The 21,803-nt window shown below is 39.7% G+C and overlaps 1 protein-coding gene across 3 annotated transcripts; it reads left to right on the forward strand.

The window, feature by feature from the left end:
* Positions 1 to 1,837: 1,837 nt before the first annotated feature.
* On the forward strand, positions 1,838 to 14,523 carry LOC121511438 (cationic amino acid transporter 2-like). 3 transcript variants are annotated; one of them, XM_041790127.1, is made up of 12 exons: positions 1,838 to 2,017; positions 2,255 to 2,640; positions 2,888 to 3,043; positions 3,230 to 3,302; positions 5,238 to 5,374; positions 5,856 to 6,078; positions 6,308 to 6,444; positions 11,990 to 12,092; positions 12,224 to 12,348; positions 12,733 to 12,899; positions 13,379 to 13,487; positions 13,628 to 14,523. In XM_041790127.1, exons 1-12 carry the CDS (start codon positions 2,007 to 2,009, stop codon positions 13,738 to 13,740), a joined length of 1,740 nt encoding a protein of 579 aa, XP_041646061.1. In that variant the 5' UTR covers positions 1,838 to 2,006; the 3' UTR covers positions 13,741 to 14,523. The 3 variants fall into 3 exon arrangements, with proteins under 3 accessions (XP_041646061.1, XP_041646060.1, XP_041646062.1); XM_041790126.1 differs by having other exon boundaries at positions 3,137 to 3,302; positions 13,628 to 14,522; XM_041790128.1 differs by lacking the exon at positions 13,628 to 14,523 and having other exon boundaries at positions 3,137 to 3,302; positions 12,791 to 12,899.
* The last annotated feature ends 7,280 nt before the right edge of the window (positions 14,524 to 21,803 follow it).

The raw sequence follows: 21,803 nt of genomic DNA on the forward strand, positions 1-21,803 counted from the left end.
CTTATTTACACATTTACAAATACAGACTTTTACTTGTGGAAGGATCAAGACCAGATTTTAAGAACAACACAGTGTGAATGGTATTGATTTTAAAGCGGGACAAAATATCCGGGTAATATTGCATGCCGGGTAATCATAGTATCAATAATTTAACGTAGTTAAATAGTAAAGAAAATTGCACTTTTGGGTAGGTGGCTGTGACGTGCTGTCACACTTCCAATAGTGGGACTGTGGGGGATTTGTGTTTATAAACATATTTTGTACAAACAGAGACAAAAAAGCATATTCACATCCATGCATGCTCATATATATGGGGTGTAGTCAGTTCATATGGTGGTTTTGAAGAGTGACTGCAGTCTGGATGAACGGGTGTAGCAAAAATGCATCCTCTCTCCACTAGGGCTGGGCAATTAATCCAAAATTAGATTCAATCACAATATGGCCTGCTGCAATTTTCAAATCGCAGAAGTTGCAATATTTTTCAAACTTGAAATTTGTGTCAAAATACCACTTTAAACTTTTTTTGCATATTATGCATTACGCCCCCTATCGCTATTGACCAGGACCCTGAATGGGGTAAGGGCCAGAAGATGGGTGGATATATGCATGTCTTTCAAAATGTAAGTAATTTTTAGTCATTAACTGTGAGATTATTCCCTATCTCTTATACTGCAGCAAGCCACAAGTGGGCGGTTGAAATATTTAGGCTACTATTTCTAGACCTGCCATGTTGTCCATCAAGAGGTTTGATGCTAATATCCTGAAAAGTGAAAAATGCATGTAGGAAACAGGTCTTTTGTTTTGATTCTAAGGCAGGAAAATTGCTCTCTCCAAGAGACTGAAGTGGAAAGTTGGCACATAAAAATAGCTGATTTAATTAGGATTGTACATTTAAGTATGTGCTTGTTATGCATCATACTTACTAATAGTGTCTGACTGGTTGATTTCTGTAAAAAAAAAAAGAACTGTATGAAATATTTACGTGTGAAACACATACATCTGGAGTGTCAGGTTAGTACTTTATATAATCAGTGCAAGAAAACATCTACATTTATACACTTTGTTCCTCTGTTGTGCCATTTCGCAAGTGAACACAGTGCATGGTGGGAAATTCATCATACCCCTTGGTTAAGCTGTGGTCCTGAAAGTCTTCATTTCAAGGGCTGTGTAGTCCTTGGCCCTAGCCCTCGATTCAAAAGAGAATTGGGATACCCCTTCACCTGACATGAACGCACAAAACCAAGGGGAAGGTCTAAGATCAGGGTTAAGGGGTGTGGGATTGACCCTTAGTCATTCTTGAGAAAACTCTCGCAATCTTGATCGTTTTGGGGTTGATTTAATTAATGTCAGGATTTAAAGACAAAAAATACCCTGTGGACTAAGACGTTTATTTTTCAGCCTCATATTCTCTGAATGTAATCATCTTTTGAGAAACTGATGGGGAGCTTTGCAGGGCTGCCAGCTGATGATTACTGAGCCAGAGGGATAGCGTGCATTGCATTTGAACCTTAAACATAGAGTATGTCTACTCTAAGAATGTTCATTTTTTCACTGTTCAACATGAGACTGCTGAGACCTCAGGAGGAAGAGGGTCCAAAAGCTGCCATCTAGCATTGCAGAGGGGATATGCTCGCAGAGATGAATACATTCTTCTGTTGTGCGTGTTTGTACACTAGGATTAGGGCAGTAGACAAGATAATTGCCTTATCAAGCCATAACTGTTGCTTAACTAAACTGTACATGCAAGGATACCATGGCTTAGGCCACCGCTATGTAGACAAAAGGAGTGTGTCAGTAGACCTCTCCGTTGTGGACTAATTGATTAACTGACTTCAGGTGTGCAGCAGAGCAGGAAGCACAGCTGATGGCAGACTGTGAGCTGGAGGGAGAGGGAAGTTTTCTCTCTTTCTGAATGTTCTCTGTCATCACACTCTAACAACTGTCAGTGTGCAGAAGCAGCTTTATGTTTTCCTTAATCTCGATAGCAGTCTGAACACAGACCAGACATGGCCTGCAGGTAATGTGTCTTCATCTGCACCATGTAACAAAGATCAGAGGTTTGGTTAATGGTATAACCACACTCTTTAGCTCTTAATCAGCAAGTTTCTTTTGGTTTACAAATAGTTAAGATTAGATAATGTTCTCACCGGTTGGCTTACATTTTAGCAAATGCTTAGCAATTATGTCTTAACATTAAGATCTGCTTTTAATTGCCTTTTGTATTATCACATTTTTCATGATCTAATTTCCTCAGTGCTTCTGGTTGCACATTGTCTTGTGCCCAAGTACTGCGCTTCATTCAGACACTGACCCGTAAGAAGCCTTTGGAGCCAGAGGGTGAAGAGTCTAACTTCTGCCGATGCCTGACCACCTCGGACCTGGTGGGTCTGGGTGTTGGCAGCACACTTGGAGCAGGTGTGTACGTGTTGTCAGGAGAGGTGGCCAGGGAAGTGTCCGGTCCCAGCATCATCATTTCCTTCCTGGTCGCAGCTGTGGCTTCAGTTTTTGCAGGCTTGTGTTATGCTGAGTTCGGAGCCAGGGTCCCCAAAACAGGCTCGGCCTACCTTTATAGCTACGTGACTGTGGGAGAGGTGTGGGCGTTTGTGACCGGCTGGAACCTGCTGCTTACTTACGTCATTGGTATGTAAACTTTTCTACAATAAAAGCATACAGGTCCAAAATAAACCTTCAGTTTATCAAATGCTTATGCAAGGTCATAAGGTGTTTAAGGTCATTGTTTTCTCATCTTCTAACCTGTTGTGGGTCTTGCTTTGCAAAATTTCTGTCTTTATTAAACTTCTTTAACATTTTTTAAGACTAAGGATTTTACATAAATGCGTTTAATAAACCTAATATGACATTTTAATGCTTCTTTTCTCTTTCTAAGGAACTTCTAGTGTAGCTAAAGCCTGGACTGGAACCTTTGATGACCTGGTTGACAACGTCATTGCTGAAACTCTGACTAAACATACGCCCATGAAATCACCTGGGTTGGCTACTTACCCAGACTTCTTTGCTGCTGGGTTGATTATGCTGCTTGCTGGTAATATGTGTGATAATGTGAAACTTCAGTTCTTAGGAGATGCAGGTTAATACTGCAAGGTAAAAGATTCAAACCTCTTCTTTTCCATTTCAGGGATTCTTGCGTATGGTGTCAAGGAGTCTGCAGTCATGAATACAGTTTTTACTGCAGTGAATGTAGCTGTATTAATATTCATCATCATTGCAGGATTCATAAAAGGAGACATCAGCAACTGGCAGATCAGTCAGGAGACAATCCTGAACGCAACTGGACAAATGGAGTAAGATAATTCTTTTACCCTGAAGACAGATTTGGTATTTGATTAATTATTTGCACTCGGATACAAACTTAAAAAAGCCACTTTAGACGGCTTAAGAATGCATGTAAGTCTATATTTACATCAAGGATAACTTACACTTTGAGTGGATACCAAACTCACTCCCTGTCAAAAAGGTATTTTTCCCTATTGTAACAGCCAGTCAGCCAAATACAAAGCTGTGCTGCACAATTTGACGCTAATGAAAAAAATGCAGAGAATAATGGTTGTTTGAGGTGTCCAGTTCTCAAAAAAAAGAAAAAAAAAACAAATATTACTGCACTGTGTTCAAAATAACTTAATATTTACCCCTAAAAATGATGTTTCTTCTTTGAAAGTAGAATTTCTTACAAAATTAGAATAGAAAATAAGTTTCTTTGTCATTGTACAACAAAATTAAATGCAATCCTTGTGGTGCCATGACAGTAAGAAGTACTCAAAAATTAACAAAAGTGCAAGATAAATAAAAACGTTAAAAAGCATATAAAAGTGCTGAAGGAAATGGTAAAAATTCATAACCACCACCCACACAGGACTTTCACATTCACATTCAGCATGTTGTTATTGTACTAAATCTCTTAGAAGTGCAAAAGACGCAGTTTGTTCAGTAAATAGTTTTATCATGTCTTTGCAGCATCAAGTGTGGTAAAGGCTTTTGCATTAAAACAGTTTTTAACCTGTTTGTGCGTGCTTTTAATGTTCTGTATCTTCTGCCCCAGGGCAGCTGTTCAAACAGGTAGTATCCAGGGTGAAGTGAATCCCTGAGGATGCTGAGTTTTCTTTAGGGGGTGGAAGTGATGGCTGTCTGGAGCTGTTTTCTCTCTACTGCTGTGCAGCTTGCAAACCTCACACAGATGCAGTGTGTTAGTATGCTCTCTATGGAGCAGCGATAGGACAGGAGCAGCTTCACCTTTCCAGTACAACTCAATGCAAAAAGTATTGCAGCTGTTTATGCCATTATGGAATTGCACAGACTGACATCCCGAATGCAAATGTGATGACATTAATTGTGCAGCGCTTACACAAAATGTTTTACAGAAATCTGTCAGGACACAGGGCCTAAAAACATGATGGTCCGAGTCAAACTGAGACTGTCAACCTTAGCTGGCACTCCTAAAGAGGCCACTAAATAATGTTTATCTCATACCCAATATCAGTGATACAGTGATGTCAAAATAAAAGCAGAGGCTGAGAGGAGAACTAAACCACTAGCATTAGATTGCTCACAAACATTCAGTAAGTTTTACCTGTGGATTTTTGAAAATGTGTTCTAAAAGTGCTTATAGGTGCAGTGTGTAAAACTTGGAATATCTGACATTTGACGGTCAATTCTAGAATGTGATGCTCGTTTCTCTGGCAACCAGTGGAACTGAAAAAACATTGTATCTGTCATTTGGTTCCTTCTGTGGTGCCATACAAACACGTACAATGCAAAAATCCAAGATGGTGGCGTTCATGGAGGGGATCCTCCCTATGTTTAAATAAAAGGCTTATTGTGAGTTAATTAGAAACAAATAACGTTACTTGTATCTAGGTGCTTGAACACTCTTTTAGATTGACCTACATATAAATACCATGTTTCATTTTACCAAGTTTTTTCTGCTTAATGCTAGCTAAATATTACACACTGCACCTTTAATATACATCTGTCGGGTCAATGCTGGTAGATATCAATATGAAGTGGCTTTAGCTAAAATTATCTTTGTTCCTATGTGAGCCAAGCCAAGGGCTTGGCGTTCAGGGCTGTAGACAGAATGAATATGATATTACTTTATTTTATTTTCTCAATGCCTAAAAAGTTTAATGCCACCCTGTAAATGGAAATCCATTAAGACTTCTAAATAGTAATAAAATCTTGAGTTAAAGACTTTGATCATGCTGATTCTTATTTATCTTCAGGAACCTAACATTGACAAGTAATAACACAGCTGACTTTGGTGTTGGTGGCTTCTTTCCATTTGGATTGGACGGAACATTAGCCGGAGCAGCCACCTGTTTCTATGCTTTTGTTGGATTTGACTGCATCGCCACTACAGGTACCAGAAACTATTTTTAATGTGACTTGGAATGACAGTTCCCGACCATTTTTCCTTGGAGCTCTTCTTACTTATATCTAAATAAAAACTCGTCTACATTGCTGTCAAGAACAGATGTGACTTTTTAAAACTGTGTTGATAGTATCAAACAGAAATGACCTTGTTGCTAGCTGAAGATATTTGTCTAAACTCTCCAGTGGCAGTTTTACTACTATTTTGGTAGGCAAATATAAATCTCTGTTGATTCAGTTATGACTATCTCAGAGCAGAAAAGCAGCACCCTGACATCTTTGGCATGCTCTTAGAGGGGCTTGGAGTCGAGGTCGGGAACCAGTGACTTAGAAAAAATCAACTACTTAACTTGGTTAAAATACCAAGATTGCAAACAGCTGTAGGAATGCAGATGTCATTGAAAAATTAATAAGTTGTAATATTAGAACAAGAGCAAGAACATATGAAGCTAACAGATGTGTCATTTCAGGGGAGGAGGTCCACAACCCACAGAAAGCCATACCTCTTGGGATTGTGGCGTCTCTGCTCATCTGCTTCCTGGCTTACTTTGGTGTATCAGCTTCTCTAACGCTCATGATGCCTTACTATCTGCTGGACACACACAGCCCAGTACCAGTGGCCTTTGAATATGTTGGCTGGGAGTCTGCAAAGTATCTTGTAGCTGTGGGATCCCTCTGTGCACTCTCATCAAGGTACAGATCAGACCATAGACACAGCTTTTAAGAGAGCTGGTTTAATGTGATGCAAGAATGTTAAAGTTAAATGAATTGCTCTTTAGCTCCCTTTATCACAAACTGGTTAAGACGACCTTGAAATAGGGAATGCTTTTCTAACATGCATAAAGGTCAGCATTAAAGTATACTGAATGACAAAATGATGCTTGGATGAAAAAAAAAAAAGTTTGTTTTTTGTATGTAACAGTCTTTTGGGCATGATGTTTCCAATGCCAAGAGTACTCTTCGCCATGGCGAGAGATGGCCTGTTCTTTAAGCTTCTACGTTACATGAGCTCCAGGCAGAGTCCAGTCTTTGCCACGCTGGCTTCAGGAGCTGTAGCTGGTAAGCTTTGAAAAGTTACACCTATAACTGTATGTCATGGTGTCAAAGATTTAGTTAGCCTGCAATTTACAAAATTAGTCAAGCAAAAGTCATAAAATATGTATATCAGACATAGATACAGATATATTGGTCCTGATATGGAATGCAAATGGCGGTTTAGCCACTATGTAATGAGACTGAGTCAATCTTAACAACCCACTGTCAAGTAGCTTTTGTTTAGGATTTGCAACACCTTCGTCCTTGTCCCTAGTCTCTTAAGTCCACTTAGTTTCAAGTTTCAACAGTGTGTATCAGGACTCTCTCTTCTAGTTTTGTATTTTCTGACTATTATCTCTAATCTAAACAATCTGTTTATTTCTTGACATTCAACTCTTTGGTTGCAGTTACGGCTGTATTGTTTTTTTTTTTTTTATTCGTTTATGGAGGTCTTGTAGCCTGACGTAAAGGTTTCCACCAGGGAAAGTATGGTGGCATTAGATACCTATGTGTTTTCTTCAGTGGGGTTAGAATTTTGATCGGTAAAGGATGAAGCTTTCAAGGATGAAGTTGTCATATCTTTGTCCAGTGTCTTGCTGCTTTAGCTGCAGTTGTGATACCTTTTTGTTTGGGTTGGTCTCAGCATTCCAGATTTTGGTTAAGATAACTTAAAAAGGAGTTGGAATAAGGCCTGTGCAAAAACAATGTCTCATAAGTTAATATCTGTTTATAAAAGGCCAAGTACTTCAGAAAGTTTGGGACAAAAACGTGTGCTTAGTTGACTATTTTGCCGTAAGTGCTGAGGCAGAGTCCAAGGGCCTTTGTCAGACTGCTCCCTACACTCTCTCCACCTCAACAATTCTGGATCATTTGCGCCCTCTTGTGGAGAGTCTGTCACATTGCATGCCATCTGAAACTTTGTAGTGTGGAAGGGGGAGTAAGTTTTTCATTAACATCAGCATGTAATTTCAAGTTTTGAGATTTTGTTCACCCTGAATTAATTATAAATATGTTAGAATGAGATCAAGTAATATGTTCAAAAATGCCATAAAAATGTGTTCTTTATTCAATTATGTGTAGTTGTTTCAGTGAGTCTACCTTACATTATTTGCAGAAAAAACTTATTTTAGAGGAAAAGTCATGGTCATATGATGTCCCTGCTCTGGATGAGTAAAGTCTCCTAGAGACTGTGCGTTTTCAACAATCTTATACGTTTCTGGCATGCTACACTGTGCAACATGAATCTCATTTGACATTAAGTTTGATGACTGTGCGATGAAAAGTCCCACAAAACGCTGCTAAATTGTAGGCTATGACTTACACTGAAATGCAAGAAATAAACGTCATTAGTGTGCTTCATCCATCTATGCCACCACTGCCTGGTAAACAATGAAGCAAAGCAACAACAAAGCTGTTGTAATTGTAGCATTCATATTCTTAGAAAATCATCTGAGATCAGGATTTTCCTCCTTGTTGGAATCTCATAAACTTCTGTGTTTCGGTATTATCTCCATTCTAATGCTAACTTGTTTGTTAGCAACAGTGTTGTGTTTACCATTATGTCATTTCTTCCTGTATTCCCATTGGTTGGTTAGTCGATGTAGGTTGTAGCAGCAGTCACACTTTGAGATAGTCATCCAAAATTTCTGACACTGTCAGAATTTTATCCCAGGCTGTTTTTGGTTGAAAGGCCATGCCAACGGCCATCTGTCAACCTGTCTCACAGTGTTACGTAGGACCACCGATTAAGGCTACGTTCACACTGCAGATCTTAATGCTCAATTCTGATCTTTTCTCAGATCTGATTTGTCTGTTTGGCTGTTCACACTGCAGTCAACTTCCAAAAGATCAGATACGTATCTGATTCAGAATCACATATGAAAGTGGCCTGAATCTAATTCGAAATGGTCAGATTCAATGAGACTTGCACTGTTCACACTGTCAGAAAAAAATCTGATACGAGTAACATGTGAGCAAAAAAATCAGATTCAGGTCACTTTCAACTGTAGTATGAACGTAGCCTTAAAGCCACGACCAGATATCATCATGGTTGGTCATCTTTAGTCTGGGAAAGCCCAAAATCCCACAGGGTATACCAGGCTTAAGGGGTGTTTGTCCCTGCTGCTGCTGTATTTAAACCCTCTTCTCTAATGGAGGGAACTTCCACCATATTGAGAGGGAGATGCCACTCCTTTCTGAAGAATGAGTGAGAGGAGAAAGGTTTGAGAAAGGCTCTAAGGCCTTGTCCACATGTAGTAGGGTACTTTTGAAAATGGAGCGTAAATTTTGTACTTTTTGGCCTTTTGCACACAATCAGTGTTTTATGTCACTGAAAATGCAGCTTCTGGAAAACTCCAGGGGGAAGAATTTAGAAACTCCATGTCCACCATTCATGTTTAGATGAGTGTTATGTTTTAAACCACACTCTCATTCCTTACACCTTATTTACTGTAAAATGAGCTTTCTATAGTATAATGCAGTGGTTTTCAAAGTGTAAGGTGGGCCTACCCTGGGGGGCGCCACAGGACTTCAGGGAAATCATAAACCACAAAAAAGTTGATTTGCTTTTCTAACTTCTGTTGTGCATGGGGAAAACTGGACAGAATTATAGTTAATGTCTAGTTAACTTTTAAAGTTAGGAGTTTCCTGTATTGGTCCTGATGATGCCCAGTGGTCACAGTGTTTAATTAGTAAAGATGTACACGCTAACAACAGCATAAGGCTGTGTAAGCCCTGGGGTCGTATTGAGACAAAAGCACTAAGTCTAGTGACCAAACCAGGGACATTTTTTAACAAGAAATAAAAGGAATTTTGGTGAAGGTAACTGAGAGAAGACAGCCTGTGCTAGTGCATGTTTTTGCACCAACAATGACCATAAGTGATTACCAGGCAAGGCTGAAGGTAGAGGATGATCTGTTGTTATGCAATCCTGCATCATCTGCATAGATAGAAACTCATAGTTCCCACTAAATAAGAGGGTAGAGCCTAAAAATCAGGTTGTATTGGCAATAAGTTAATCACTGAAACCAAATAACTGATTGCCTCAGAGAGATGGATATTTAAAAATATATTCTGAACAAAGTATAAAAATGTTAAAATAACAATGCTTACAGATGAGACATAAATGTTTAAAAATAAAGTTGTTAAGATCTGGGTTTTAATGGTGGTGGGGGTCCACAGAATAAATTATTTTCTCTTGGGGGAGGCTCACTTTCCTACACTTTGAAAACCCCTGGTATAATGGGCTCATTGGCACATTAAAAAACAAAGCTAATTCAGACCTTACCTCAGCTGTGGACAATGATTTTAAAACAAATTTTGACTTTTTAGCAAAATGATTATTCATATTTTTATGCATTGTCATTTATTTGTGCAGAAGGACAATGGTCTCATGTCTGCAATCATCATAAAAACATTATTTTATTTTAACCCCTAAGCTCTTCATGCACTTTTTTGCTGAATAGGGTGTAATTTCTGACACAGCTGAGGAAAACTGAGTTTTTGGCTTTTAACGTCACACAGAGTGCACTGGTGACACACAGCTCTCTCACTATACTGATAAACAGAGCTGACTGAATAATCTACAAAGTACACTGCTGCTTCAAACAACAGTCTGAAGACTACATTCCTCCTGTAAACATGGGTGGTTTTGGACCAGAAACAGTTTGGGTTGGTGGGACAACTTTTCAGTGAGGACATCATTAATGTTTCTGAGTGAGCTTCTTTGCCCACACAGTGGACAGACTACTGCTGGCATGCTCTTCAACACGTTACAGGGTGGTTTAATGTTATTACGTGGACAAAGATGTTCTTGACAAGGTGGCAGTGGGCTATGTTTGTAAATCTCCATATGTGATCAAAGCTTGAATGTGCAGTGTTCCCATTCTCACCTTTGAGTTTCACACATGCAACTGGAAGTCCCATCTCAGGACAAGCCTGAGGTAAGTTGGCTTTAATAGATTTGATGTTGGAATGATTTTTTCTGGCACTTTTGACCACTTTTTTTGATCCATTATTGACACATCTTTTTGCCACATTTAAATAATTTAACTTTTTTGCCCCTTTTCACCCATTTCTGCCACACTTTAAACCAAGTGGCATTTTATTGCCACTTTTTGCCCATTTCTGCAACATCGTTTTGCAACATTGTGTCCACATTAGCTGCCCTTTTGCCTTTTTTTTTTTTGCCCATTTTGCCTCCTATTTGTCTTTTTTTACCACTTTTATCCCATTTTCACATTTTTAACCATTTCTGTCATATTTTTCAACTTTTTTTGTGTCTTTTTGCCTATTTCTGCAGCATCTTTTTGTAGCCTAACTTTTTGCCGATTTCAGCTGCTTTTTCCACTTTTTGTTTATTTTGGCCAGTTTTTGCTGCATTTTACCCATTTTTGCGTGTTGCCCATTTTTCAGACCCACTTTCAGACCGTGCATTGCCACTTTTTGTAGTTTCTTTCCACTTTTCACCCATCTTTGCATTGTTTTTTGCCCATTTCCTCCTTTTGACACTTTTCTTCCATGGCTGCCTTTTGTTTTTGTTTTTTTTTTTACAATTTTAACCTGTTCATGCCATTTTTCACCCATTTTTCTCTTTTCATAATTATTCAATTATTCACTTTTTTTTTTCCCAAAAAAGTTTTCTTACTTTCTTACGTTTTTTTTTTTTTTTTCTGGCATCCTGACATTTGTGCACCTAGCTATAAAGTCTAACATTACTTTTCAAATAGTTCACTGTGTCTATCTGCATTTTTAACATTACTCATTACAGGGTAATTCAGATTTAATTAAAAGGCTTTACATTTTGAACAAGGCTTTGCTGTACTACAGCATAATTAAATTAAATTGATATTTTCTTGCTTTGATAAAAGGCATTATTATTCAGGTTAGAAATAAAATATGGTTATCACAGCTTAACTTTACAGGGGACTAGAATTTTTCTGGCCTTCATGGGCCCCCAGTTTGACTGGTCCCTGGAAGGTTCTCCTCTTTATACCCCAGTATGGGTGGCCTTGCATACAGTACAAATTTCAGTCATGACAGAATTTCTCCAAGTTTGTAAATTAAGCTGCAAAATCATGAAAAATGAGGCAGTAAAATCTGCTCTAGGATGGTGCAGGCGTGTTGGTTGAATGAGCTGAAATCCTCTCAGATAAAAACAAAGTGTCTGATCAGAGTGCAGCTGCCGGCCTCTGTGCCAGTGCAAAATGACAGAAGTTGGAGATGAAATTTACTGTTTTCTGGCACAAATATCTGTTAAGATAATGACCTGTAGTCCACCATGGCTGATGGATTTTGGAAATTTACCTCACAATGAACCAAAACACAGCATGTAACTGGCTGTTAACTTTTAATGAAGGTGGTGACATCAGCTAACAACAGACTGTATTGAAATGAATACACATAGATCTCAGAGTTTTCACGTTTACAGCAACCTTATTCCAACTCTCCAAGTGTTTTAAGTCACTAAGTTTGGATTTCACTTTAAATGGACTTTAACATCTTACATTTATCACAAGGCATCCTATCTGACTATCCCTCTTGGTCCAGTAACATTTCACTGTCTTTGCAGCTTTCATGGTGCTGTTGTTTGACCTGAAGGCTCTAGTCAACATGAGTTCAATTGGCACCATCTTTGCCTACTCTCTTGTTGCAGTGTGTGTTCTCATACTAAGGTTTGTACATTAACAGTAGATGGAAATGCCATTTTTCTGATACTAAACATATTTTTAGATATAAAAAGTTACAGATTTTAATAATTGAATCATACAAATATATTGCCATTGATTCCTTTTTCTTTCCACAGGTACAAAGAAGACTCCAGTTTTGTCCACAGATCAGAACCGTTTTCTATGATAGGCCTGTTTAGGCCTCCGCCTCGACCCACGCATCGCACCTCTAAAAATGTCAACATAGTGACAGTCATCATTTGTAAGTTGTCCTAAACTTATGTGGCTAATGTTTTCCCCCTGTATGTTATTCTGGCTTTTTTTTGGAGATGCTTCTGTGGTCACTTGGCCAGCCACAGTGATGTGGCCACCTAAAGAACAATATAATTATCTTAAACTAGTTTTTCTGTTGGTATAAAATTGATTAAATGGTTTGGAATGACTTCAGTAGATGGCCTTAACTGGCAGCCATTAAATGGGCTGTGTTGGTTGTTATGTAATCCCTTTGAGAAAGTTGCCTCCAAAGTAACTTCAAAATGCTTTGCACAGTGGATTACTTCAGTTTTGCAGACTAGAAAACTGGGTGTCCAAATTTATTTACATTTCTCTAGTAGTTTTCTCTGACTGTCCTCTGGTTCCTCTGCAGTGTTTTTGGTGGTCGTTTTAAGCGTGTTGCTCTCTGAGGCCGTGCATTCTCTCCGTAGACGAGAGGCGTGGAGCGTTCTGCTGGTCACCGTCCTCGCTCTGTCACTGGTCCTGGCTGTTGTGATCATCTGGAGGCAGCCACAGAGCTCGACTATAGCTGCTTTCATGGTAAACTGGAGACGTGGTAGAGGGCAACATTTATATATATTTGGCATGTTTTGGGCTGAGGTGTTGCTAATATTACTAGACTTACACACTGTACCTTCAACTACTCGTTCCATTTGTCTGTCCTTAAAATGTAACCTGCAACACATCTGCCTTCACATGTGCTGAGCCATTCTACAGCCTAGTTTACAACCCATAACCTGTAACTGCCTGACAACATCACTGACAGAACCATCTTTACAGCTCTTCAGTATACTCCCAGTCTGAAAATGAGCTGCTCGGAGGCTGAGCACCTTGGTTATGGGTCATAGAAAGTTGGTGTTTTAATCAGTATTAGAGATGTCCTCTTACCTTTGCACATAGTGTGGTTTTTATTTGTCTCTAATTTGTGAGCAGCTAGCTGCTGCTGGCCAGAGTTTCCGTACCGGAAATCTGTAATTTTTTACAGACAAAAGCAGTGATGGGATCTTATATTTTTGTAGGTTCCCTGTCTTCCTGTTATTCCAGTTGTAAGTGTTCTTATTAATACCTACCTGATGGTTCAGCTGGGAGGAGAGACCTGGATCTGCTACGCTTTCTGGATGGCAGTAGGTAAGTGAGATGGGACTTAAAAATGATTTAAAGAGCAACAACTTCATAGCTGTCTATAATATGTAGAAACATTAAAGAATATAACAAACAAAGCTTTGATTTTAATACCACATAATAGATCCTTGTATATTTCTCCACAGGACTGATCATCTACTTCAGCTATGGGGTTCATCATAGTGTCCAAAAACAAAGGCTCCAAGAGGCTCCCACCCATCTGAATATTGTTGATGTGAATCTGAGTGTTGCTGCTTGATGTTTCCACTTGTGTGGCTTAATGCCATCCACTAACATGGGTCGAGCAGGACAGAGAAAAAGGTTGTATTTAAGAACTAGGTTCCCTGAATTTCTTTAGGATTTGATTCAGGATGCTAAATTTTAACACAAAACTGCTTTGCTGAAAGCATTGTTACGGTATGAAATGATGTGTTTCAAATATCTGTATGCTAGGCTTTGCTGTATTACAAACATCCTGTTTGTCTTTTTATCATTTTTATGCATTTGATCAGTCATTCAGGACTATGTAATCTTGGATGTGATTGTTTAATGTCAGTATTTGACAGTTAAAAGTTTTTAAATGCCGATCTATTTCAAGTGTTTATGTGAGTCAGTAAAAATAAATATTGGTAATTTTGTTAAAAGTGATGTTTTTTTCCCATTAGTCTAAACATCTCAAACTGTTAGAACAAAACATTAATCTGATTAATCTGCTCTCAGTATCCCACAAAAAAGTCAAACCAGATTTAGACATTTTTGAAAATTTATTAGAAATAAAAAACTGAAATATCACATAGAAATAAGTATTCAGACCCTTTAAAAAACATTAAATTTGGCTCAGGTTCCTCCCATTTCTCACACACCTTGATTGAAGTCCACCTGTGTTAAATTGAATTGATTGGATGTGATTTAGAAAGGCACACACCGCTCTATAGAAGGCCTCAAAGCTGACAATGGATATCGGAGCAAAAAACAAGCCATGAGGTCAAAGGAACTGCCTGCAGAGCTCAGAGACAGGATTGTTGAAAGGCACAGATCTACAAAAGGCTACAAAAACATTTCTGCTGCACTGAAGGTTCCCAAGAGCACACTGACCTCCATAATTTTCAAATGGAAGAAGTCTGGCACAACCAGGACCCTTCCAAGAGCTGTTTTTTCATCCAAACTAAGTGGTCGATTGAGCAAGTCAGTGCAAGCTCACTTGTTTTTCATTTGGAGGTTTTTTGAAAACTCCAAGTGGGCCTTTGTTTTCTAGCCACTCTGCCATGAGCCCAGATCAGTGGAGGGCTGCAGTGACAGTTGTCCATCTGCTGAAACTTTGTCCATCTCCACACATGATCTCTAGAGCTCAGTCAGTGACCAGTGGTCACTTCTCTTACTAAGACCCCCTGTTGCTCAGTTTGGCCGACCAACAGCTCTTGGAAGAGTCCTTGTTGGGCCAAACTTCTTTGAGAATTATGGAGGCAAATGTGCTCTTGGGAACCTTCAGTTCAACAGAACTTTTTTGTAGCCTTCTCCAGATCTACTGAGTGTAGATAAATGAAAATGTTTTTTTTACAGTAGCACCAAGGTGCAACATAACAAAACTGATACAAGTGAAGGGGTCTGAATACTTTCTGAATGACTGGAGTCCCTCACCTTTAAATGCATGGATAATTGACCCCTTTAAAGCAAAAAGAATGTATTTATACAACCAGTGAACACTAAAAGTCCAGCTAGGAACAAGCATTGATGGTAAGCTGTGGCTGCAAGTGCTGTATGTGGCAACAGTTTACTTCTTTTTTTCCCCATACAAATAGATGCAAAAAATTAAGGTTGCCTGAGGAATCAAGATTCCAGTCATTTTAGAAAAGCATTTTTTTCTTTTCTGAAGAAATTCCCAAAAGACACTGTGCCATTTAATCTATAAAACCCTTCTTACATGTGTGGAGCTTTGAGTTTAATTTGTGGTTTTGCTATAGATAAGAGCAGCCCATCCAGGTACTTTGTTCAAATGATGCCAGCTGTTTCCCTTTCTGGGTCCAAGCATTCCATAAAAATGAAGTCAATGGGAAAGATTGGGTCATTAGAGATTTAAAAGCTTAAAAGAGCTCCAGAGTGTGTGTTCAGGCTGTCTCTGTCAAACTGGACAACCAGTCCCATCTTGTGACTGGTGATGCCATAAACCAACTTTAAATACCTTCTGTGTGTTGGATCCTAGTACATGAATGTGATTACGTTTTTAAATGTGTGAAAAATATGTCAACAGGCAGACAGACTACAGCTCCTGCTGTCAGAGCGATCACTAGCTTAAAGCCATTAAGAACAAGGCACCAGTCCAAAATTTAGTCCTCTCCAATAACAGCCAAAAGACACAGAACTCTTCTTTGACACTCTTTAGTCATTTGAGAATAACAAAACTTCCTTTAAATTATGACTTTTTAATTGTTTAAGGCACAAAACACAACAACATGGCTTTTGATAGTGTTGATATTGATGTTTTATAACCTAGCGCCATTTCATCTGAGGGCTCATTTTCCACCAAATAGGGGTGCACTCACATTAGAAAGCGGGAAATGATGTTGCACCGCTCTTATCCATTTGCTGATGGCTACATTACTGCCACTTCCTTGACTATATGTGTATAAACGTTAAAATTGTAGTATGTAGGCTATGGATGAATTTGATTTCTCTGAAAGCAATTCCTTTTAAGTTGTGAATGTGAAAATAAATGACCTAACTGGAACTCTTATGCACTTTCAAGCTATTCTTTTTCTTTTTTTTTTTATAGCAATTTGCTTGACTTTACATTCAAACATTCCTTCTTTGTCAAATTAAAATCCTTATCTTCATTATTCTTGATATTGTCCTACAGGTAACCGTCTGTTACCTCCTCTCAGTGTTATTTCCTTTCAAGTATAAATTCCTTATCTATGTTCTTATTTTATCCAACCACACCGCCCTCCTTTACCCTCCTCTCCCCTCCTCTCCCTCAGCCAGAGCTCTGATTGATGTTGTGGTGCCAGGCTCCAGTTGTTACGGGGTTACAATACGAAGAAGCTAATTTATGCAGCCAATCTAGTGTTCATTTGTCAAGCATCACTCATCATTTGTGGAGCCTGCTGGACACGCTGCTGCCAGCCTCTGAGGACCTGACATATGTTGTTTTATTGTTTTGATTGCAATTAGAGGGTTTGTTTGTGTATTAAAGATGCAGTGGAACATGGCCAGTGCAATATGGACACACCTCAGTGCTGCTAAAGACAGCTCTTAAGCTGTTAAAGGTTCTTTTTAAACAAAAAAAATCAAGATTGTGATCATATAGTGTGCTGTACCAAGCAGACTAAAATATGTTTTTATTCTCATACATGTTTGCAGCTGTGCAGTGTTAGGACTAATGCCTATTATCAATAAGAACGGCCTGTTGTAAAATATATGTTGGTCTGAAAACTCCCCCAAAGACATATTTAGAAGTCTGCTGAGGCCTTTAGGAGGTCTCAGTAATCTACAAAGCTAAGGACTGACAAACCTAGGAGGTCACTGCCCACCTCACAGTTGAAGTCGCCCCATTGTAGCATTACATTGGCCCAAAACGAGCCAGACGCCCCACCGACATAATGGTTGCCAAGATTCATGGGAGGTGTAGATTACCATATTTACTGTAATATTTGAAGCTCAAAATTGTGAATAAAGAAATTTTCTCTGAGGAAAAACGTCTGTAAATAAGATTACAGGAAAAAAGCAAAGAAAATTTCAATGAAATCATACACCCATTTACATGTTAAAAATGCATAGAGGTTCTGAAATAATGATTTAAGATTGTTTGACAGACGTAATGACAGTAAAATAAAAAAATAGTAATAATTGGATGAATCCTGGAATTGCATGCCAAGTTATTATGCTTTATGGGCTGATGCTGCCTATGGAAATGCATGGGATTTAATTTTTTCCTGCACAACACAAATAAGACAGAATCTCATGTCCACAGACACGACTCAATAGATTAAATTTTGGAAGTATTTCAGGAGTTTTTGAGAGACTGGTTTGGACCAGTGTATATGGGCTGTGATGGTTGTGTCTTTCGTATGTAAAGGGACTATAAACGAGTCTTCAGCTGCAATCATCATGTGTTCACATCACCTCTGTCTAAATTCATAAGTTAGAAAATCTTGTGGACAACATACACTATATTACCAAAAGTATTCACTCACCCATCCAAATTGAAATCAAGTGTTCCAATCACTTCCATGGCCACAGGTGTATAAAATCAAGCACCTAGGCATGCAGACTGTTTCTACAAACATTTGTGAAAGAATGGGAAGTGATTGGGAAAGACAGCAACTCAGCCACGAAGTGGTAGGCCACATAAAATGACAGAGCAGGGTCAGCAGATGCTGATGCGCATAGTGCGCAGAGGTCACCAACTTTCTGCAGAGTCAATGACTACAGACCTCCAAACTTCATGTGGCCTTCAGATTAGCTCAAGAACAGTGGTAGAGAGCTTCATGGAATGGGTTTCCATGGCCGAGCAGCTGCATCCAAACCATACATCACAAAGTGCAATGCAAAGCGTCGGATGCAGTGGTGTAAAGCACGCCACCACTGGACTCTAGAGCAGTGGAGACGCCTTCTCTGGAGAGACGAATCATTGGGCAATCTGATGGACCAGTCTGGGTTTGGCGGTTGCCAGGAGAACGGTACTTGTCTGACTGCATTGTGCCAAGTGTAAAGTTTGGTGGAGGGGGGATTATGGTGTGGGGTTGTTTTTCAGGAGCTGGTCTTGGCCCCTTAGTTCCAGTGAAAGGAACTCTGAATGCTTCAGCATACCAAGAGATTTTGGACAATTCCATGCTCCCAACTTTGTGGGAACAGTTTGGGGATGGCCCCTTCCTGTTCCAACATGACTGTGCACCAGAGAACACAGCACGGACTGTAAAGGCGTGGTTTGATGAGTTCAGTGTGGAAGAACTTGACTGGCCCTCACAGAGCCCTGATCTCAGCCCCACTGAGCACCTTTGGGATGAACTGGAACGGAGACTGTGAGCCAGGCCTTCTTGTCCAACATCAGTGTCTGGCCTCATGAATGCTCTACAGAACGAATGGGCACCAGTTCCCATGAAGGACAAAGAAAAAACTTGTATGGAAAACCTACCAAGAGGAGTGGAGGCTGTTATAGCTGTGATAGGGGGGACAACTCCATATTAAAGTACATGTGTTTAAATACAATATGATTACAGTCCCTGTGGGGGTAATGGTCAGGTGGCTGAATACTTTTGTCCACATAATTTTCAAATGTGTTGTCCTGATTCAGCATAAAACAACATTCACCGCCTCTGTATGGATTTTGGTCTTTTCCCAAAGGTTGCAATATTGTTTTGTCTTAAAAAAAAAAACAAAAAAGACAAAAACAATCCTGTGCTCCTCCCGTCAATCTCTTTGGCCTACCTGAGCAGCTGCCACCACCAGCACCGAAAATGAGCCCATCAGGGACACACAGTCACACAAACTCGCCTTATTAGCTGCTCCAGATTGGCCATCCTGAGGCCCAGATGCCTGTGACCTCCCCGCGCCCCCTAAATGCACAGTTATTGTGATTAAAGCATGATTGGCAGCACTGGTTATTAATTCTAATCTTGGGCACATATGCGGGTTGGTGGGCAGAGGGCAGGCAGCGGTGTGTGCCAGGCGGACGCCACACGGAGGCTAATTCACTCTGACACGCTATCAGAGCACGGTCACACAAGCTCCCTTGACACAGCGATACCGCCTATAGGCTACACACACCTTTCTTTTAATGCGCAAGAGGAGAGAAGGTTATCCTTTAACAAGACACACACTCACACACAGACTTCACGGCACTCCAACACAAAAGTGGCATTTCCTGGAAACCATTAAGGCACTCTCTACCTTCAAGTACATCATTTGAGAGCAGAAGCAGCATGCGTTCAGCAAATCAAAGGTCTTACATTTACCACTTAGAGGCACAAACGCAAGTGATGGCTTATTTTCAAAATATATTTTCTTCCCTCAAGGTAAAAGCCTTGAAGCAAATGATGTCTCATCGGTCTTAATAAGTCTGTTCGCAGGTTAAGATGTCTCCTCAGAGGCTGGAGTCTTCTGTAAATGAAGGCAGCAATATTACAGACTGAGGCTGATCACTCTGCAAGGAGGCTTAGGATTAAGTAGTCTGTATGAAAAAATACTACCTGAAGAAAAAAGGTTAAATTAGGAGTTTTTAGTCTGAAATTTTGCAAAGATTGTGGATCTTAAATCATGAATACCTCTTTGCCACTAGTTATAGTTGTAGTATCTGGTTATCAAGCTTTCTCAAACAGAACCAGAACAATATTATTTTTCTAAACTTAAGACAAGACACTAAATGTGGCTGAAGTTGGAGCTCTGCTGATCTCTAAGTCTACATGACTCAAATTCAGCTCTAACTAATCTAAGCTCCACTGAAAGAAGAAACAGGAGATACTCCTCTTTCTCCTGCAGAGGGCATTACAATCTCATGCATCTGCTAACATGCCTTTCTAAGTGATCACATAATGTCATTAAAATAGGTAGTCTCACAGAGCCTGTATTCACTCTGTTATGCACATTTATCACAGTTCAAATACATTTATGTCACTGGACACAAATAACCATGGGATATCTTTGAAAAGTTAAAAAAAAAAAAAAAAACTCAAACACAAAAGACAAACATTCTGGTATTTTTAAACCTGAATCCGCATGTTTGAGTTCTCAGTCACTGAAAATAACTGGAAACAATCTGGTTTGTAAATTCTCTGATGGATCACCTCAGCCTGCTGGTGCAACAAAGGCTGCAATTAGTATATCATGAGGACATAAAGGACCAAAAGGTGGTACCAATTCATTTTAAAGAATTGTACCCCTGGCACATACACTGAAAATAAAAAGAAAACTTAAATATACCAAACATACACACACACACACACACACACACACACACACCGAACACACAAACAGAACAAAAAAATGAACTTACCTGTGGTTTCTACATACTCCGCCTGCGCTGCATTCCAGGTGCACAGGGCTTTGCTTCCATCGATGGCGTGTGCCATTGCCCTCTGCAAGTGCAGCACAAGATCAACGAGTTCATGCAGGTAAGAGTATGTAAACAACAGAATATTTTGCCTTCCTGCAGTTGATTTGCCATTCATTTCAGCATTATTCCATGAGTTATTTGCTTCTGTTGCAACATTATGTAGCAGATGCTTTTGTCTGAAGTGACGGACATCTGGGACGGGTGTTCCTGCCGTTAAGGACTTCGCTCAAGGGCCCACACTGGGTGCTCATTGTGCCCTGACCAAATTCAAACCCCCAAGTTGTACACCACGGAGCTGTCCAGCCTTGTTCTGCTTCTTCCATGGGTTAGCGTTCTATAAAATTAAAATGTTTGTTTGCTATAAAGTATAAAGCTTTTTAACAGAGTGAGACGTAGTGTTGATATAGTAATGATTCACTATTGAGAGTGCACCCATTGTGTTGTGTTGGCTGACCGCTGAGGTCAGCCCTACAGATGGCTCTGTCTGTGTCTGACTGGGTGAGTGAGTGAGTGATGCTTCTTTCAGACTCATACCATACAGAGTTGGGTTTGCTTGTACTGAAAGCTGTCAGTAACCACTGCCTCCACTGTGGTAACTAGAGCCATGCACTGTGGGCAGGGTTTAGTTGGACGGCAAGCCCTCTAATGGCTGCCTCCACTGCTAGAAATACCTCAGATATAGTTTTAGCATCATGTACTTTTTACTAGAACTGGACAACATCTCTATATGAAATAGAGAATAAAAACAACTCTATAAGCTTTTCATGTTGGGAAAGATGTTTTCACTCTTCTGTTGACCTGCTTTGGCATGAGTATGTGATAGTTAAAGGGGAAAGGGTTACTTGTGTGAGTGCCTGAGTAAAAAGCCTGCCAGTGGAGCGATTAGCTCAAATTAGCCTTTTGTCAGAAATGGACAACATTCCTTTTTTAAAACAAGCGACAGAGTGCAACAATGAAAGCTTTTCACTACAAAGAACGCTGTTGTTGTTTTTCATGCTTTGGCATGTGATAGTTACGGGGAAAGGGTTAAGGCGGCCTTATACCTAATCACTTTTCCTTTGTTTTCAAAGTCACAGACAAAATTCCAAAGTTTTCTCTGTCTCAGTCGCTAGGTGTAAGGCGGTCACAAGACTTGATTTTAGCCATTTTAAGGCAGTTTTTCTTCAGTCTTGGTGTTACAATAATAGATTGTCTTTAGTCTGGTCATATGCAAATTGTGTCTCTCAGTGACGTGACTGTCGTCCATGACCAACGGGAGCTGGTTTTGTGCGTAA

Source organism: Cheilinus undulatus, linkage group 6, assembly GCF_018320785.1.
Source record: "Cheilinus undulatus linkage group 6, ASM1832078v1, whole genome shotgun sequence".
Classification (NCBI taxonomy): domain Eukaryota; kingdom Metazoa; phylum Chordata; class Actinopteri; order Labriformes; family Labridae; genus Cheilinus; species Cheilinus undulatus.

Coding starts and splice junctions, on each gene's coding strand:
- LOC121511438 (XM_041790126.1), top strand. Junction 6,079..6,307: donor CTCTGTGCACTCTCATCAAG/GTACAGATCAGA, acceptor TGTATGTAACAG/TCTTTTGGGCATGATGTTTC. Junction 13,488..13,627: donor CGCTTTCTGGATGGCAGTAG/GTAAGTGAGATG, acceptor ATTTCTCCACAG/GACTGATCATCTACTTCAGC.